The sequence below is a fragment of the Dendrobates tinctorius genome, unplaced genomic scaffold (genome assembly GCF_039654945.1).
Source record: "Dendrobates tinctorius isolate UK_male_01 unplaced genomic scaffold, ASM3965494v1 ptg000160l, whole genome shotgun sequence".
NCBI lineage: Eukaryota > Metazoa > Chordata > Amphibia > Anura > Dendrobatidae > Dendrobates > Dendrobates tinctorius.
In genome coordinates, this window is record NW_027361827.1 from 19,880,078 (window position 1) to 19,894,425 (window position 14,348).

Here is a 14,348-nt window from a genome sequence, read left to right on the forward strand (position 1 = left end):
CAAAAGTACCAATACCTGGTTTAAAAGCACAGAACAGTATCAATATGCTTGATTGGCCAGCAAATTCACCTGACCTTAACCCCAGAGAAAGATGTGAGACAACAGACCCAACAATGCAGATGTACTGAAGGCTGCTATCAAAGCAACCTGGGCTTCCATAACATCTCAGCAGTGCCACAGGCTGATCACCTCCATGCATTGATGCAGTAATTGATGCCGAAAGAGGCCCGACCAAGTATTGAGTGCATTTACTGAACATACATTTCAGTAGGCCAACATTTCGGATTATGCAATCATTTTCAAGCTGGTGGTATAAAGTATTCTAGTTTACTGAGATAATGACTTTTAGGTTTTCATTGGCTGTAAGCCATAATCATCAACATTATCAGAAATAAACACTTGAAATAGATCACTCTGTAATGACTCCATATAATATATCAGTTTCACTTTTTCTATTGAAGAACTTAAATTAACTTTCTGATGATATTCTATTTATGTGAGAAGCACCAGTATATGTGTATGTACAGTGGGGAAAAAAAGTATTTAGTCAGTCAGCAATAGTACAAGTTCCACCACTTAAAAAGATGAGAGGCGTCTGTAATTTACATCATAGGTAGACCTCAACTATGGGAGACAAACTGAGAAAAAAAAATCCAGAAAATCACATTGTCTGGTTTTTTTTCATTTTATTTGCATATTATGGTGGAAAATAAGTATTTGGTCAGAAACAAAATTTCATCTCAATACTTTGTGATATATCCTTTGTTGGCAATGACAGAGGTCAAACGTTTTCTGTAAGTCTTCACAAGGTTGCCACACACTGTTGTTGGTATGTTGGCCCATTCCTCCATGCAGATCTCCTCTAGAGCAGTGATGTTTTTGGCTTTTCGCTTGGCAACACGGACTTTCAACTCCCTCCAAAGGTTTTCTATAGGGTTGAGATTTGGAGACTGGCTAGGCCACTCCAGGACCTTGAAATGCTTCTTACGAAGCCACTCCTTCGTTGCCCTGGCGGTGTGCTTTGGATCATTGTCATGTTGAAAGACCCAGCCACGTTTCATCTTCAATGCCCTTGCTGATGGAAGGAGGTTTGCACTCAAAATCTCACGATACATGGCCCCATTCATTCTTTCATGTACCCGGATCAGTCGTCCTGGCCCCTTTGCAGAGAAACAGCCCCAAAGCATGATGTTTCCACCACCATGCTTTACAGTAGGTATGGTGTTTGATGGATGCAACTCAGTATTCTTTTTCCTCCAAACACGACAAGTTGTGTTTCTACCAAACAGTTCCAGTTTGGTTTCATCAGACCATAGGACATTCTCCCAAAACTCCTCTGGATCATCCAAATGCTCTCTAGCAAACTTCAGATGGGCCCGGACATGTACAGGCTTAAGCAGTGGGACACGTCTGGCACTGCAGGATCTGAGTCCATGGTGGCGTAGTGTGTTACTTATGGTAGGCCTTGTTACATTGGTCCCAGCTCTCTGCAGTTCATTCACTAGGTCCCCCCGCGTGGTTCTGGGATTTTTGCTCACCGTTCTTGTGATCATTCTGACCCCACGGGGTGGGATTTTGCGTGGAGCACCAGATCGAGGGAGATTATCAGTGGTCTTGTATGTCTTCCATTTTCTAATTATTGCTCCCACAGTTGATTTCTTCACTCCAAGCTGGTTGGCTATTGCAGATTCAGTCTTCCCAGCCTGGTGCAGGGCTACAATTTTGTTTCTGGTGTCCTTTGACAGCTCTTTGGTCTTCACCATAGTGGAGTTTGGAGTCAGACTGTTTGAGGGTGTGCACAGGTGTCTTTTTATACTGATAACAAGTTTAAACAGGTGCCATTACTACAGGTAATGAGTGGAGGAAAGAGGAGACTCTTAAAGAAGAAGTTACAGGTCTGTGAGAGCCAGAAATCTTGATTGCTTGTTTCTGACCAAATACTTATTTTCCACCATAATATGCAAATAAAATGAAAAAAAAAACAGACAATGTGATTTTCTGGATTTTTTTTTCTCAGTTTGTCTCCCATAGTTGAGGTCTACCTATGATGTAAATTACAGACGCCTCTCATCTTTTTAAGTGGTGGAACTTGCACTATTGCTGACTGACTAAATACTTTTTTGCCCCACTGTATATACTGTATATGTGTGTATATGTATATATTGTAGGGATCTGTACTCACTGTACGTTGCAGTTGAGGTAGTCACAGGAAGAGGTTTCACTGGAATGTCCAAGCAAGTTTATTTAAAAAGACATAAACTGCTCTGGATAGAGAAAACAAATGAACAGGCTTTTCTGGCACAAACGCACAAAGTAATAAATAGAAAATAACAAGTCCATATAGCACTGCAGGTACGCCCACTCACATAAGTGTCTCCAGCAACACACACATGGAGGTCTCCACACCTCCAGCCACAGACACTGAATGAGGCAACTGGCCTTCATTTTATTATCCAAACTACGCCCTTGGGCTGGAGATATGTGAGCAGTCATTCCCACCCATCTCTTATGACCACTCGTAAAACGCGGCCCTGGAGCGGCCTAAACAACTCTCTCAGCACTATACGTGCTTGAGCATACTTCTGAGCTCACATCACCGCAGCTAATAACCGCGATGACACATAATATGTCACGTGCCCCGTCCTGTGTGACACGGCCAGGTGGCCGGTAACTGATACAACAGGACACGGCACGTGTAATTGTCCTATGTGACGCGGCCCGCAGGCCGGTAACTAATACAACAAGACAAAGGGAATAGGGAAATCCAGGGTAACAATAACAATGGTGGCCCTGCGATAGGGAACAGGGAAGTGGAGACCTCCTGCACTCCCCTGAGTCAGTGTCTCTACACTCCTAATGTTCCCTAGGCCGGTTCCGCACCGGGCACCGATCAGGAACCTAAAAACCACTCACTCGCCCTGCACCTAACCCTCACTGGGGAAATGGTCGGTGCGGAAACTAATCCCACCACTGTACTAAAACACACAATGAGGAAAGTGACAAACAGGGTAACACCACTTAGCTTTGCTCTGTTGCTAATGCTCCAAGCAACAGAGTCCGACACCTGAGTGCATCTTCCTCCCACCGCGTCCAACACCTGGGTGCAGCTGTCCAACAACGGAGTCCAGCACCTGAGTGCAGTTGTCCAGCAATGGGGTCCAGCACCTGAGTGCAGCTTCAGCAAAAGAGTCCAGCAACTGAGTGCAGCTCTACACCATAGCTGCCACTCCACCAAGCTTTTGCAAGAATTCTTCACTGACACCATAGCTGCCACTCCACCATGCTTTACACGAATTCCTTGCTGACACCATAGCTGCCACTCCAGGACTCTGACTGCTCTCCTGGACTCCCCACAGCTCCTTCCTTCACCCAGCATGGTTGGAAAAGCCAAACAATATCACCAACCATACATTTTTTCTTTCTGGTGAGCCTCGGGCCATATTCAGACCTGTGAGCATTTGCTGCTGGGCCTCACTGAGGTGAGTGAGGAGCTGCATGGTGTGTTGAAGCAGTTCAGCAGCAATTATCAGGGTCTGGGGCATCCCGTTTGGCCCAACCAGGAAATCAAATAGCGGCTGGCAATGAAGCCCATAGAGTCGTTGCTGGGAGCGGGACTTGCTCATACTGGTGGATGCACCCTGACAGGTGGGTGGAGTAGGTGTCCCCATGGTGCTGTCTGGGTTTCCCCGAGGTGAAGGGGTACGTCCCAGTAGTGAGCAGACTGGTGTTATAGTCCGTGGGGATCACGCCAAATCTTCCAAACCACCGAAGAAGCCGCCCCCTCCTGGTCATGTGGAGGAAGGCGACCAGGGAGTTTATTTTTCCTCCATATCCCAGGCCCCTCCCTCAATGGTGTGAGCAGCAGGTGTGCTGCAGGGGAGTAGGGGCAAGTCTCTACCCTTGCCATTAGCCAACCCTGGAGGTGCAGACCTCGTGGTGGAAAGGGTTGGGGGGTGGTGTACCCCTTGGAGTGCGGGGGTGTGAGTGTGGTGACACAGGGGGACGCCTCTGTTGTCGATCCCAGAATGAGTTCACCGAAATATGACAAACGAATGTGTAGCAATAAACGTTCAGGTCCGGACCTGTGTGTGAATGAGCGTGTATGGGTGGCCACCAAAAAACATCCTGTGGAAGTGTGTTGCGGAGTCTTACCAGCTCATACCGAACATACACATATATGACTTGTTCTCCTGGTCGGCGCTTTGGAGATGAGTGGTGCCTCCAGAACATACATTGCCTATACCAGCAGTGCGTTTGTCATTAAACTGAAGTGTCAGGTAGTGGTTGGGGTGAACTCTGGATCTGGGCATCCCCGCTGTAGGTGGTGCCCTGATGAGGAGTAGTCTTGAGGGTCCAGAGGCCCCTCATTAAGGGGAGGGTACTGTCATGATCCAGGCTGGATCTGACAGATTAAATGCACAAAGTGACCTTTTTTTTTCCTTTGGCTGTGTGCCAAAGGTGGTTTTCCCACCCAGTGGCCATTAGGGTCATTGCACTCTGGTCACCTTAGTTTGTGCACGTGATTATGTAACAGGTGTGATTGCTCTATAAAAGAGTGTCAGGTGTGTCAATCACTGTTGGTGATAGTTCCTCATTTGCAAGCAAGCCTGGGTGAAGAATGGAGCTGAAGGAGAGTCACGGGTAGCTCAGTGAGAGTCCTGGAGTAGCAGCTATGGTGTCTGTAAGGATGGTTAGGTACACTGACTCAGGGTAGTGCAGGAGGTCTCCACATCCCCCGTTCCCTATCGCAGGGCCCACCGTTGTAAATGTTTCCCTATCCTTTGTGTCTGGTTGTATTAGTTACCGGCCTGCGGGCCGTGTCACACTGGACAATTACACGTGCCGCGTCCTGTTGTATCAGTTACTGGCCTGCTGGCCGTGTCACACAGGACGGGGCACGTGACATAATATCTCCCCTCAAGGACTTGTCTGACAGCCATCTTACAATATGTATATATATATACAGTATATATATATATATATATATATATATATATTCACACACTCACACGCTTATATGACATCTTTTTACTGCTCTTTAACTGTTTTTATTTCTAATAAGTGACTTGGCCCCTCCTGGGCTCAATTTCTTCCATGAATTTCCATAAAGACATTGCGTAAAGGGATCAGCTGTATTTCTGCAACAGAAAGCTGATTGCTATATAGTTGTTTCAGTGTGTTATTTTGTATCTTTTTTGCACATTATATGATTTTTAACTAGTCCGGATGACTAATCATTGTTTTTTGTTAAAGAAATAGACTGTGGTCAACCACCTTTACTTCCAAATGCCGAAATCAAATGGAATGGAGATGCAAAACTTGGCAGTGAGGTTCAGTATACATGTCGGAAAGGCTTTTACAATCCTAAAATGTGGCATGTATCAAGATGTACTACAAATGAAACATGGGAAAACATAACTTTTCCTTGCGCAGGTAAATATATGGTCTGTATGTGATTTATCTTGAATGTGCTTGTCATAGTGATTACCTTGGGTCATTGATACTGGAATCCTGTGTCAGCATGAACCAGGTCATACTTGTGGCTGCTAGTGCTCTGCCAATAAAGGTACATTTACTAGTTATAACCACTGTAAAAGCATTCTACATTCCAATTAACTGAGGTAGTCAGCAAATTATTTTATGTTATATAAAGTATTAAAGTCCTTTGGCATCATTATAAAATATTCCTTGTAGATTGTAAGCTTGCGAGCAGGGACCTCACTCCTAATGTCACTGTTTAAATTGTCTTAACTTGTATTGAATTTATTGTCTGTACATGTCCCCGCTTAATTGTAAAGTGCTGCGGAATATGTTGGCGCTATATAAATAAAAATTATTATTATTATTATAGTCTTCATTTATTTTCCTTTTAGTGAGACCATACAACTTGTTACATGGAATTTGCTTAGCCCATGATATACACTGTATGTAGAAATAATTGTATGTTTTCTTTTGGAGAGGTTGACTGTGGGATGCCTTACTTGATTGAACATGCTGATTGGATATGGAATAATCAGACTACCCTATGGAGCCATGTCTATTACAAGTGTAGTCCTGGATTTACTGACAATGGCAAAAAGAACTATTCGGTATGCCTTGAGAATGCTACCTGGGATGTACTGAATATGAAATGCTCAGGTATTTTCTTCAAGTTAAACTGTATTTAGTTGGTCACTGTTTAATCACTAGTACAAGTGAATATAAGAAACTTTGTAATATATCTTATCAGAGTAAAATGTTTGGTTCTCCACTTTGATACAGGAAAGATATATATCTTTGTACCGTGTTAGCCAGTAGATAGAAGAATGTTTAGAACTGAGAGTCCTCAGTGGTTGATACCTTTTAATGGCTAACTGAAAAGATGGTAACACACTGCAAGCTTTCGAGACTACTCATATCTCTTCATCAGGCTAGACTAATACAAAATCTGAAGAATAACATATTTATTCAAAGACAGCACATAAATGAAGTGGAATAGTCATTATGGGAGAGGGATAAGCATAAATATTGGAACAGTTCATAGATAAGTAGTGTGAAGGTTTTATTGCCCTCTGATTGCCGGTCTGGTTCTGTGTTGTGATGACCCCAGAAGGTCGGAGGGGCAAGTTCCTTAATTGATGTAAAAAGACATAAATCCATGCGACACATTAATACCAGCACTGAATGTGTCGAAGGTTTTCATAAATTTGTACTCAGAGATTCTTCTCTATCTCTGAGACTTGAAGTTACCTTTTAATACAAGTAATTTAATGTCCATCATGCTATGACCAGGGATACAAAAATGTTTTGCCACAGGTAGATCCATTCTTTTTTCTCTTATTGTGTGGCGATGAGATTTCATCGTTGTTCTAAGCTTTTGCCCTGTCTCCCCCACATACAGACCCCCAGTAAGACATTTAGTACAAATAATTAAGTACACCACATTAGATGTAATGCAGCTGAACGTACCTGGAATCTTGGAGTCCTGATGTGAGTTGGGGATCTTTATCTTGTCCGTGGTCATTATAAATGGACAGGTTTTACATTTTTTCTGGTTGCAAGGAAAGGTTCCTGCAGTTGTTGGAGAGGACAGGGAACTTCTGACAATTATGCTTCTTAAATTTGGGGGCTGCCTAAAACACAGCAGTGGGGGGTCTGGAAATATGGATTGTGTCAGGAACACCGCACTACACTCGCTCACTGAGCCAATTCGCATGTCCTGAGTACAAAAAACCGTGCTCAAAGATACCTGTGGTACAGGGCAGCAGCGGTGACAATGCGTGCTTCAAACTATCAGGACCTGAAGCATGTGACTGCTGGGGGCGTGGCCTAAGCTCCACAGAGCTAGGAGCTGCAGGGAAACTCCTAGAAAGGTAACTACGGGACAAGTTACCAAGGGGCATAGACAGGGGCAGAAACCAGATCACGCCGGGGTCAATGCACGAGATAGCAGGACAGTACCAAAGGGTTAGACAGAGCGGATAGTCAGGACGTAGCAATAGATCAGAAAACCAGAACGGGCAATAGACGGTACAATAGGGGCAAACGGTAGCAGAGTAACAATAGCCAAGCCAGGAGGTCAGAACCAGAGAAGACAATAGTACCTAAAACGTGAGACGGAGTTCAGAGTGAGGGGACAGGCCGGGTCATACACGGGAATCAAACAAGCAATGCCATACAAGCACACCAGGGGGGTCGGTCAGACACACAGCCAGAATAACAGTATAGCTGACAGAGAATGCTAGTCTAGAGTGGGTATAAATACTCCTTCCAGATCGAAAGAGAGGCCGGCAAAAATTAACCCTGTGAGATCATGACATTAACCATGTCCTAACCATGACAATTGTAATCGGGCATCTTTAACCATGTCCTAACCATGACAGTAGCCCCCTCTTAATGGGGGGCCACTGGACCCCCAGGTTTCTCAGGGTATCTGGCATGAAAAGCCTGCACCAGTCGATCAGCGTGCACCGAACTGGCCGGAACCCACGACCAATCCTCAACGGAATATCCCTTCCAATGGATAAGGTACTGAAGTCTCCGGCGCACCCACCGCGAATCATCGATGCACCCTACCTCATACTCCAGTTGACCCTCTACCAACACTGGTGGAGCCACAGATGAGGGATCTTCTATAACTGCTCCCACAGGTTTTAATAGGGACCTGTGGAAGACTTTAGAGATTTTGAAGGAGGTGGGCAACTGTAATCTGTATGCAACCGGGTTGATCACCTCTGCAATCTTGTATGAGCCAATAAATTTGGGGCCCAACTTCATAGTGGGTATTTTAAGTTTGATGTTACGGGTGGACAACCAGACTTTTCCCCCCACTGTCAACGCAGGAACCACCCCCCTCCTCCTGTCTGCAAAATGTTTGAACTTCTTCTGGGCTTTGGAGATGTTCCCCTGCACCTCCTTCCAGTGGGTTTTTAATTGTTGTTACATCCCCTCATCACCAGGGCAATCCAAATCCATACGGGAAAATTCCCCAAACTGCGGAACAAACCCATAATTGACCTGAAAGGGAGACTTTCCAGTAGACTGATTAATCCGACAGTTGAATGCAAATTCTGCCATGGGTAATACCTCACACCAGTCTTCCTTTCTGGAGGAGGCGAGGCATCTCAGAATCTGCTCCAATGACTGGTTGGTGCGTTCCGTTTGTCCGTTGGATTCCGGGTGATAGGCAGAGGAGAATGACAACGTGACCCCCAACTTCATACAAAACGCTCTCCAAAACCTGGCCACAAATTGCACACCCCTGTCCGACACCACGTTCACAGGCACTCCATGCAGTCGAACAATGTGCTGTATAAACAAGCGGGCCAAGGTTTCAGCAGATGGTAATGCAGGTAATTGCACAAAGTGGGCTTGCTTAGAAAATCTATCAACCACTACCCATACCACTGAGTTGCCCTTGGAAGGTGGAAGATTAGTGATAAAGTCCATGGACAGGTGTGTCCATGGTTTATCTGGAATTGGCAAAGGCACCAATTCCCCGGCCGGCTGGACCAGAGAGCTTTTAGAGCGCGCGCACACCCCACAAGTATTCACAAACCTTTTTATATCAGTACCCATAAAGGGCCACCAAAAACCACTAGCTACTGCCCCCCGGGTAGCTGCAATACCAGGGTGTGCACTTAACACAGAATCATGAAATTCTTTAAGGAGTGTGGGACGGAATTGTTCGGGTACAAACAATTTACCTGGGGGTTTATTCCTGGGAGCTTGTGCTTCCAGAATCTCTTTCTGTAACTCAGAGGAGATTTCGGCTACAACCACTCCCGGTTGAAGAATGGAGGAAGGAGGTTCTGGAGGGGACACAGAATCAAAACTTCAGGATAAGGCATCCGCCTTTACATTTTTAGACCCTGATCGGAACATGATGGTAAGGCTAAGTGCACACGTTGCAGAAAATTTCTGCTCAAAAACCTGAATCCCTTCCCAGAAACCGCACCTATTTTACCGCAGCGTTTTTTGCGCTGTTTTGATGCGTTTTTGATGCGTTTTTTTCAGCAGCGGTTTCTAAAAGCATGGGAGAAGCCTAAACCGCGGAAAAATCCACAAAATTAATGTGCATGCTGCGTTTTTTACCGCGATGCGTTTTTTTGCAGTAAAAAACGCATCAATGTGCACAAAAAGTGCAAAATGCATAGAAATGACTGTGCATCTTATTTTTAGCGGTTTTATAGTGAAAACCGCGGTAACAACCACTAAAAAAACGCTGTGTGTGAAAACAGCCTTAAATGAAATCGAGAAAAAAAAGTGCCCACCGAGCCTGTCTGAGGGTCAATCTCTTAGCAGACTCGATATAGGCCAGGTTTTTATGATCAGTGATGACCGTAATGGGATGAGCGGCCCCCTCCAAAAAAATGCCTCCATTCTTCGAAGGCCAATTTAACTGCTAACTGTTCCCTGTTACCGACATCATAGAGTCTCTCGGCCGATAAAAGGTCTTGACGAATCGGGTTGTACCAACACAGGGGCTGTAGTAAAACACTTCTTTAATGCCAGGAAGGAATTTTTTGTGGCCACGGACCAATTTTTTACATCTGCCCCTTTAATAGTGAGGTCCGTCAAGGGTTTCACCACCTGCGAGAACCCTTTCATGAACTTCCTATAATAATTAGTGAAGCCCAGAAATCGCTGCAACCCCTTCAGGTCATGAGGCTGCACCCAATCTGTAATGGCCTGAACCTTCCCTGGATCCATGCGGAATCCCTCCCCGAATACAATTACACCCAGAAAAGATAGTTCTTGCATAAAAAATTAGCACTTCTCCAGCTTAGCATACAAATGGTTCTCCCGGAGTCTCATAAGAACCGTACGCAGATGGTGCAAGTGTGACTGACTGTCCTCAGAGTAAATCAAGATGTCATCCAGGTAAATGACTACGTAATGTCCAATCAAGTCAGAAAAAACAACATTAATAAACAACATTAATAAAGTTCTGAAAAACCGCAGGAGCGTTAGTGAGGCCGAAGGGCATAACCAGCTTTTCAAACAGCCCCTCAGTTGTCAGGAACGCTGTTTTACATTCGTTTCCCTCCCGGATCATTGTATGGTTATAAGCCCCTCGTAGATCGAGCTTAGAAAACCATTTGGCCCCCGTGAGTTGATTGCGTAGATCAGGAATCATCGGGAGAGGGTACGTGTTCTTAACAGTAATTTTGTTCAGTTCTCGAAAGTCGAGGCACGGTCGCAACCCACCATCTTTTTTCTTTACAAAAAAAACCCCACTGCCACGGGTGAGACCGAGGGCCGAATATGCCCCTTGCGAAGGCTTTCTTTAATGTACTCTTTCATAGCTTGGTGCTCAGGCCTGGACAAATTAAGCAAACGAGCCTTGGGTAATTTGGCTCCAGGTCCTAAATCGCTAGCACAATCATATGGTCTATGTGGTGGGAGCGCTTCAGCCTCGCTTTCAGAAAACACATCTTTAAAGTCTCTCAGGTACTCCGGAATACCCCCCAGACCAACAGATGACACAGATACAGATTTTATCGGATTGACAAAAGGAACCGGGTTACAACACAGACCAATATCATTACATCCCCATCGGGTGATCTCCCCCTTCACCCAATCAATAAGAGGATTGTGGCGTTGCAACCAGGGCATTCCCAATACCAGTCCTGCAGGCAGATTATTCATAATGAAACAACTTAAATTTTCCACATGAGTGGAACCCACTTTCATAGAAAAAACTTCAGACATAAAACAAATTCTATCTCGGGTAAGAGGGGATGAATCCACAGCCACAATTTTTACATGGTCTTTTAACCTGACTGTCCCTATCTTATTAAGAGTCACAACTTGGGCATCAATCAGATTAATGGAGGAACCACAGTCGACAAAGGCGGTGGTCATAACAGGACCGCCAGCAAGTTCCAATTCAACCTGGAGCACCATTTTTATAAGTGAGAAAAAATGTACCTGGGAGTCTGGACAACCTCCTCGATTGTTCCCCAGACTCAGTCATTTCTCTGATGGTTTCTCTGAAGAAGGGCAGGAGGGGCAATTCCTTTTTCAATGTCCAGAGGCTCCACAGTAAAAGCATAGTAGGTTGTCTCTACGGTGCCTTCTCTCTTTCTCCTTAACCGAGACTGACCCAACCTCCATGGGCTCAGATACAGGTGCAGTGTCACCCAATTTGGGGTACAAGGGAGACTCTTGTTGCATCATTCCTCTAGCACGGAGTCTCCGGTCCATACGGACCGCCTGCATCATGGCGTCCTCCAGGGTATCAGGAGGCGGATGTAATGCCAGAGCGTCCTGCAGACAGTCAGACAGGCCCCTGCGAAACAACCCTCTCAGGGCGTCGTCGCTCCAGGATTCTTCGGACGTCCAACGTCTAAACTCTGAGCAGAACCATTCAGCAGAGTGCCTCCCCTGTGTCACACTCATCACCATATCCTCTGCCAGACACACTCTATCAGGCTCATCATAAATGTGCCTCAGAGCCTCAAAGAACAAATTCACAGACATACGTTCAGGAGCAGAGGAAGAGAGAGAGAAAGCCCTTGCCTGTGGAGCCCCCCGAAGTAGGGAAATAATGACCCCCACCCTCTGGAACTCATCCCCAGAGGAGCGGGGCCTTAGAGAAAAAAAAGCTTGCATCCTTCTCTGAAAGACCTGAACTCCTTTTTATCCCCTGAGAAAGGGTCTGGCAATTTGACCGGAGATTTGGGGGATGCTAATGACACATCTCTACCCCCAGAACTAGAAGCCCCTGCATCGACAGCCCCCTGCACAGTAACCACCAACTGTTGCTGGGTATGGGCCATCGTGCGCTGTTCCACATTGAGTTTATGGAACATTTGGGTCAGGTGCTTGACTTGATCAGCCAATGCTTGTATGGGATCCATGAGGATAACACACTATTTTTTTTCCCTTCAGAGAAAAAAAAAAAGAACTGAAACGGTCAGCTATAATGTCAGGAGCACCGCACTACACTCGCTCACTGAGCCAGTGCGCATGTCCTGAGTACAAAAAAACGTGCTCAAAGATACCTGTGGAGCAGGGCAGCAGCGGTGACAATGCGTGCTCCAAACTATCAGGACATGAAGCATGTGACTGCTGGGGGCGTGGCTTAAGCTCCACAGAGCTAGGAGCTGCAGGGAAACTCCTAGAAAGGTAAATACGGGACAAGTTACCAAGGGGCATAGACAGGGGCGGAAACCAGATCACGCCGGGGCCAATGCACTAGATAGCAGGACAGTACCAAAGGGTTAGACAGAGCGGATAGTCAGGACGTAGCAATAGATCAGAAAACCAGAACGGGCAATAGACAGTACAATAGGGGCAAACGGTAGCAGAGTAACAATAGCCAAGCCAGCAGGTCAGAATCGGAGAAGACAATAGTACATAAAACGTGAGACGGAGTTCAGAGTGAGGGGACAGGCCGGGTCATACACAGGAATCAAACAAGCAATGCAGTACATGCACACCAGGTGGGTCAGTCAGACACACAGCCAGAATAACAGTATAGATGACAGAGAATGCTAGTCTGGAGTGAGTATAAATACCCCTCCCAGATCCAAAGAGAGGCCGGCAAAAGTTAACCCTGTGAGAACAGGACATTAACCATGTCCTAACCATGACAATTGTAATCGGGCATCTTTTGGAAGTAAAGGTTGTAATTTCCATGCAGCTCCCCTTAGCACCTCCAGATTTGGATTCTAGGTGACCACTAGAGTCACCTGGTTATTCTCTTCTTTAGCTTTGTAATGTAGCAGGTGATTCCTTGATATTCTGGTGGCCCTTGTAATTTGGTTTTCAATTGTTCTTCGATGGTAACCCTGATTCAAAAAGGTTTTTCTGAGGCGACCAAGGTGTTCATCTCTATCCATGGGGTTGGAACATATACGATTGTATCTGATGGCTTGGCTGTAGATAATAGAGTTTTTTATATGTTTTGGATGGAAACTGTCCCATTTATTATTATTATTTATTTATATAGCACCATTGATCCCATGGTGCTGTACATGAGAAGGGGTTACATACAAATTACAGATATCCCTTACAGTAAACAAACTAACAATGACAGACTGATATAGAGGGGAGAGGACCCTGCCCTTTCGGGCTTACATGCTACAGGATGGTGGGATGGTGGAGAAGGAGACAGTAGGTTGGTGGATTGCAGCAGTTCCGTTGTAGGTTTAGGTGATATCCCCGGTAGTGGTGAGAGAGAAGGAGGTAACGGGGTCATTGCAGGCTGTAGGCTTTCTTGAAGAGGTGGGTTTTCAGGTTCCGTCTGAAGGATCCAAATGTGGTTTATAGTCAGAATTGTTGGGGCAAAGAATTCCAGAGAATAGGGGCAGTTTGGGAGAAGTCTTGGAGGCGGTTGGGTGAGGAAAGAATAAGTGTGGAGGAGAGAAGGAGGTCTTGGGAGGACCGGAGATTACGTGAGGGAAGGTATCGGGAGACTAGTTCAGAGACATATGGGGGAGACAGGTTATAGATGGCCTTGTAAATCAGTATTAGTAATTTGAACTGGATACGCTGAGGGAATGGGAGCCAGTGAAGAGATTTGCAGAGGGGAGAAGCAGAGGAGTAGCGAGGAGAGAAATGAATTAGTTGGGCAGCAGAGTTAAGGATGGACTGGAGAGGTGCGAGGGTGTTAGCAGGGAGACCACAGAAAAGGATATTGCAGTAGTCGAGGCGGGAGCATTTTAGTAGATTGAGGGTTGAGACAGATTCTGGAAATATTTTTGAGCTGGAGGCGACAGGTGGTAGAAAGAGCTTGGATATGCGGTTTGAAGAACAGGGCAGAGTCAAAGGTTACTCCGAGGCAGCGGACTTACGGTACTGGGGAAAGCGTGATGTCATTAATTGTTATAGCTAGGTTGGGTAAGGAAGATCTGTGAGAT

At 45.6% G+C, this 14,348-nt stretch overlaps 1 protein-coding gene across 1 annotated transcript in view; it reads left to right on the forward strand.

The window, feature by feature from the left end:
- Window positions 1–14,348, forward strand: part of SUSD1 (sushi domain containing 1) — a 488,868-nt gene that overhangs the window by 172,554 nt on the left and 301,966 nt on the right. Inside the window, exons 9-10 of the mRNA XM_073549625.1 lie at window positions 5,254–5,433; window positions 5,959–6,138. Coding sequence (XP_073405726.1) covers window positions 5,254–5,433; window positions 5,959–6,138 — 360 coding nt within the window. The remainder of the gene's footprint in view (window positions 1–5,253; window positions 5,434–5,958; window positions 6,139–14,348) is intronic.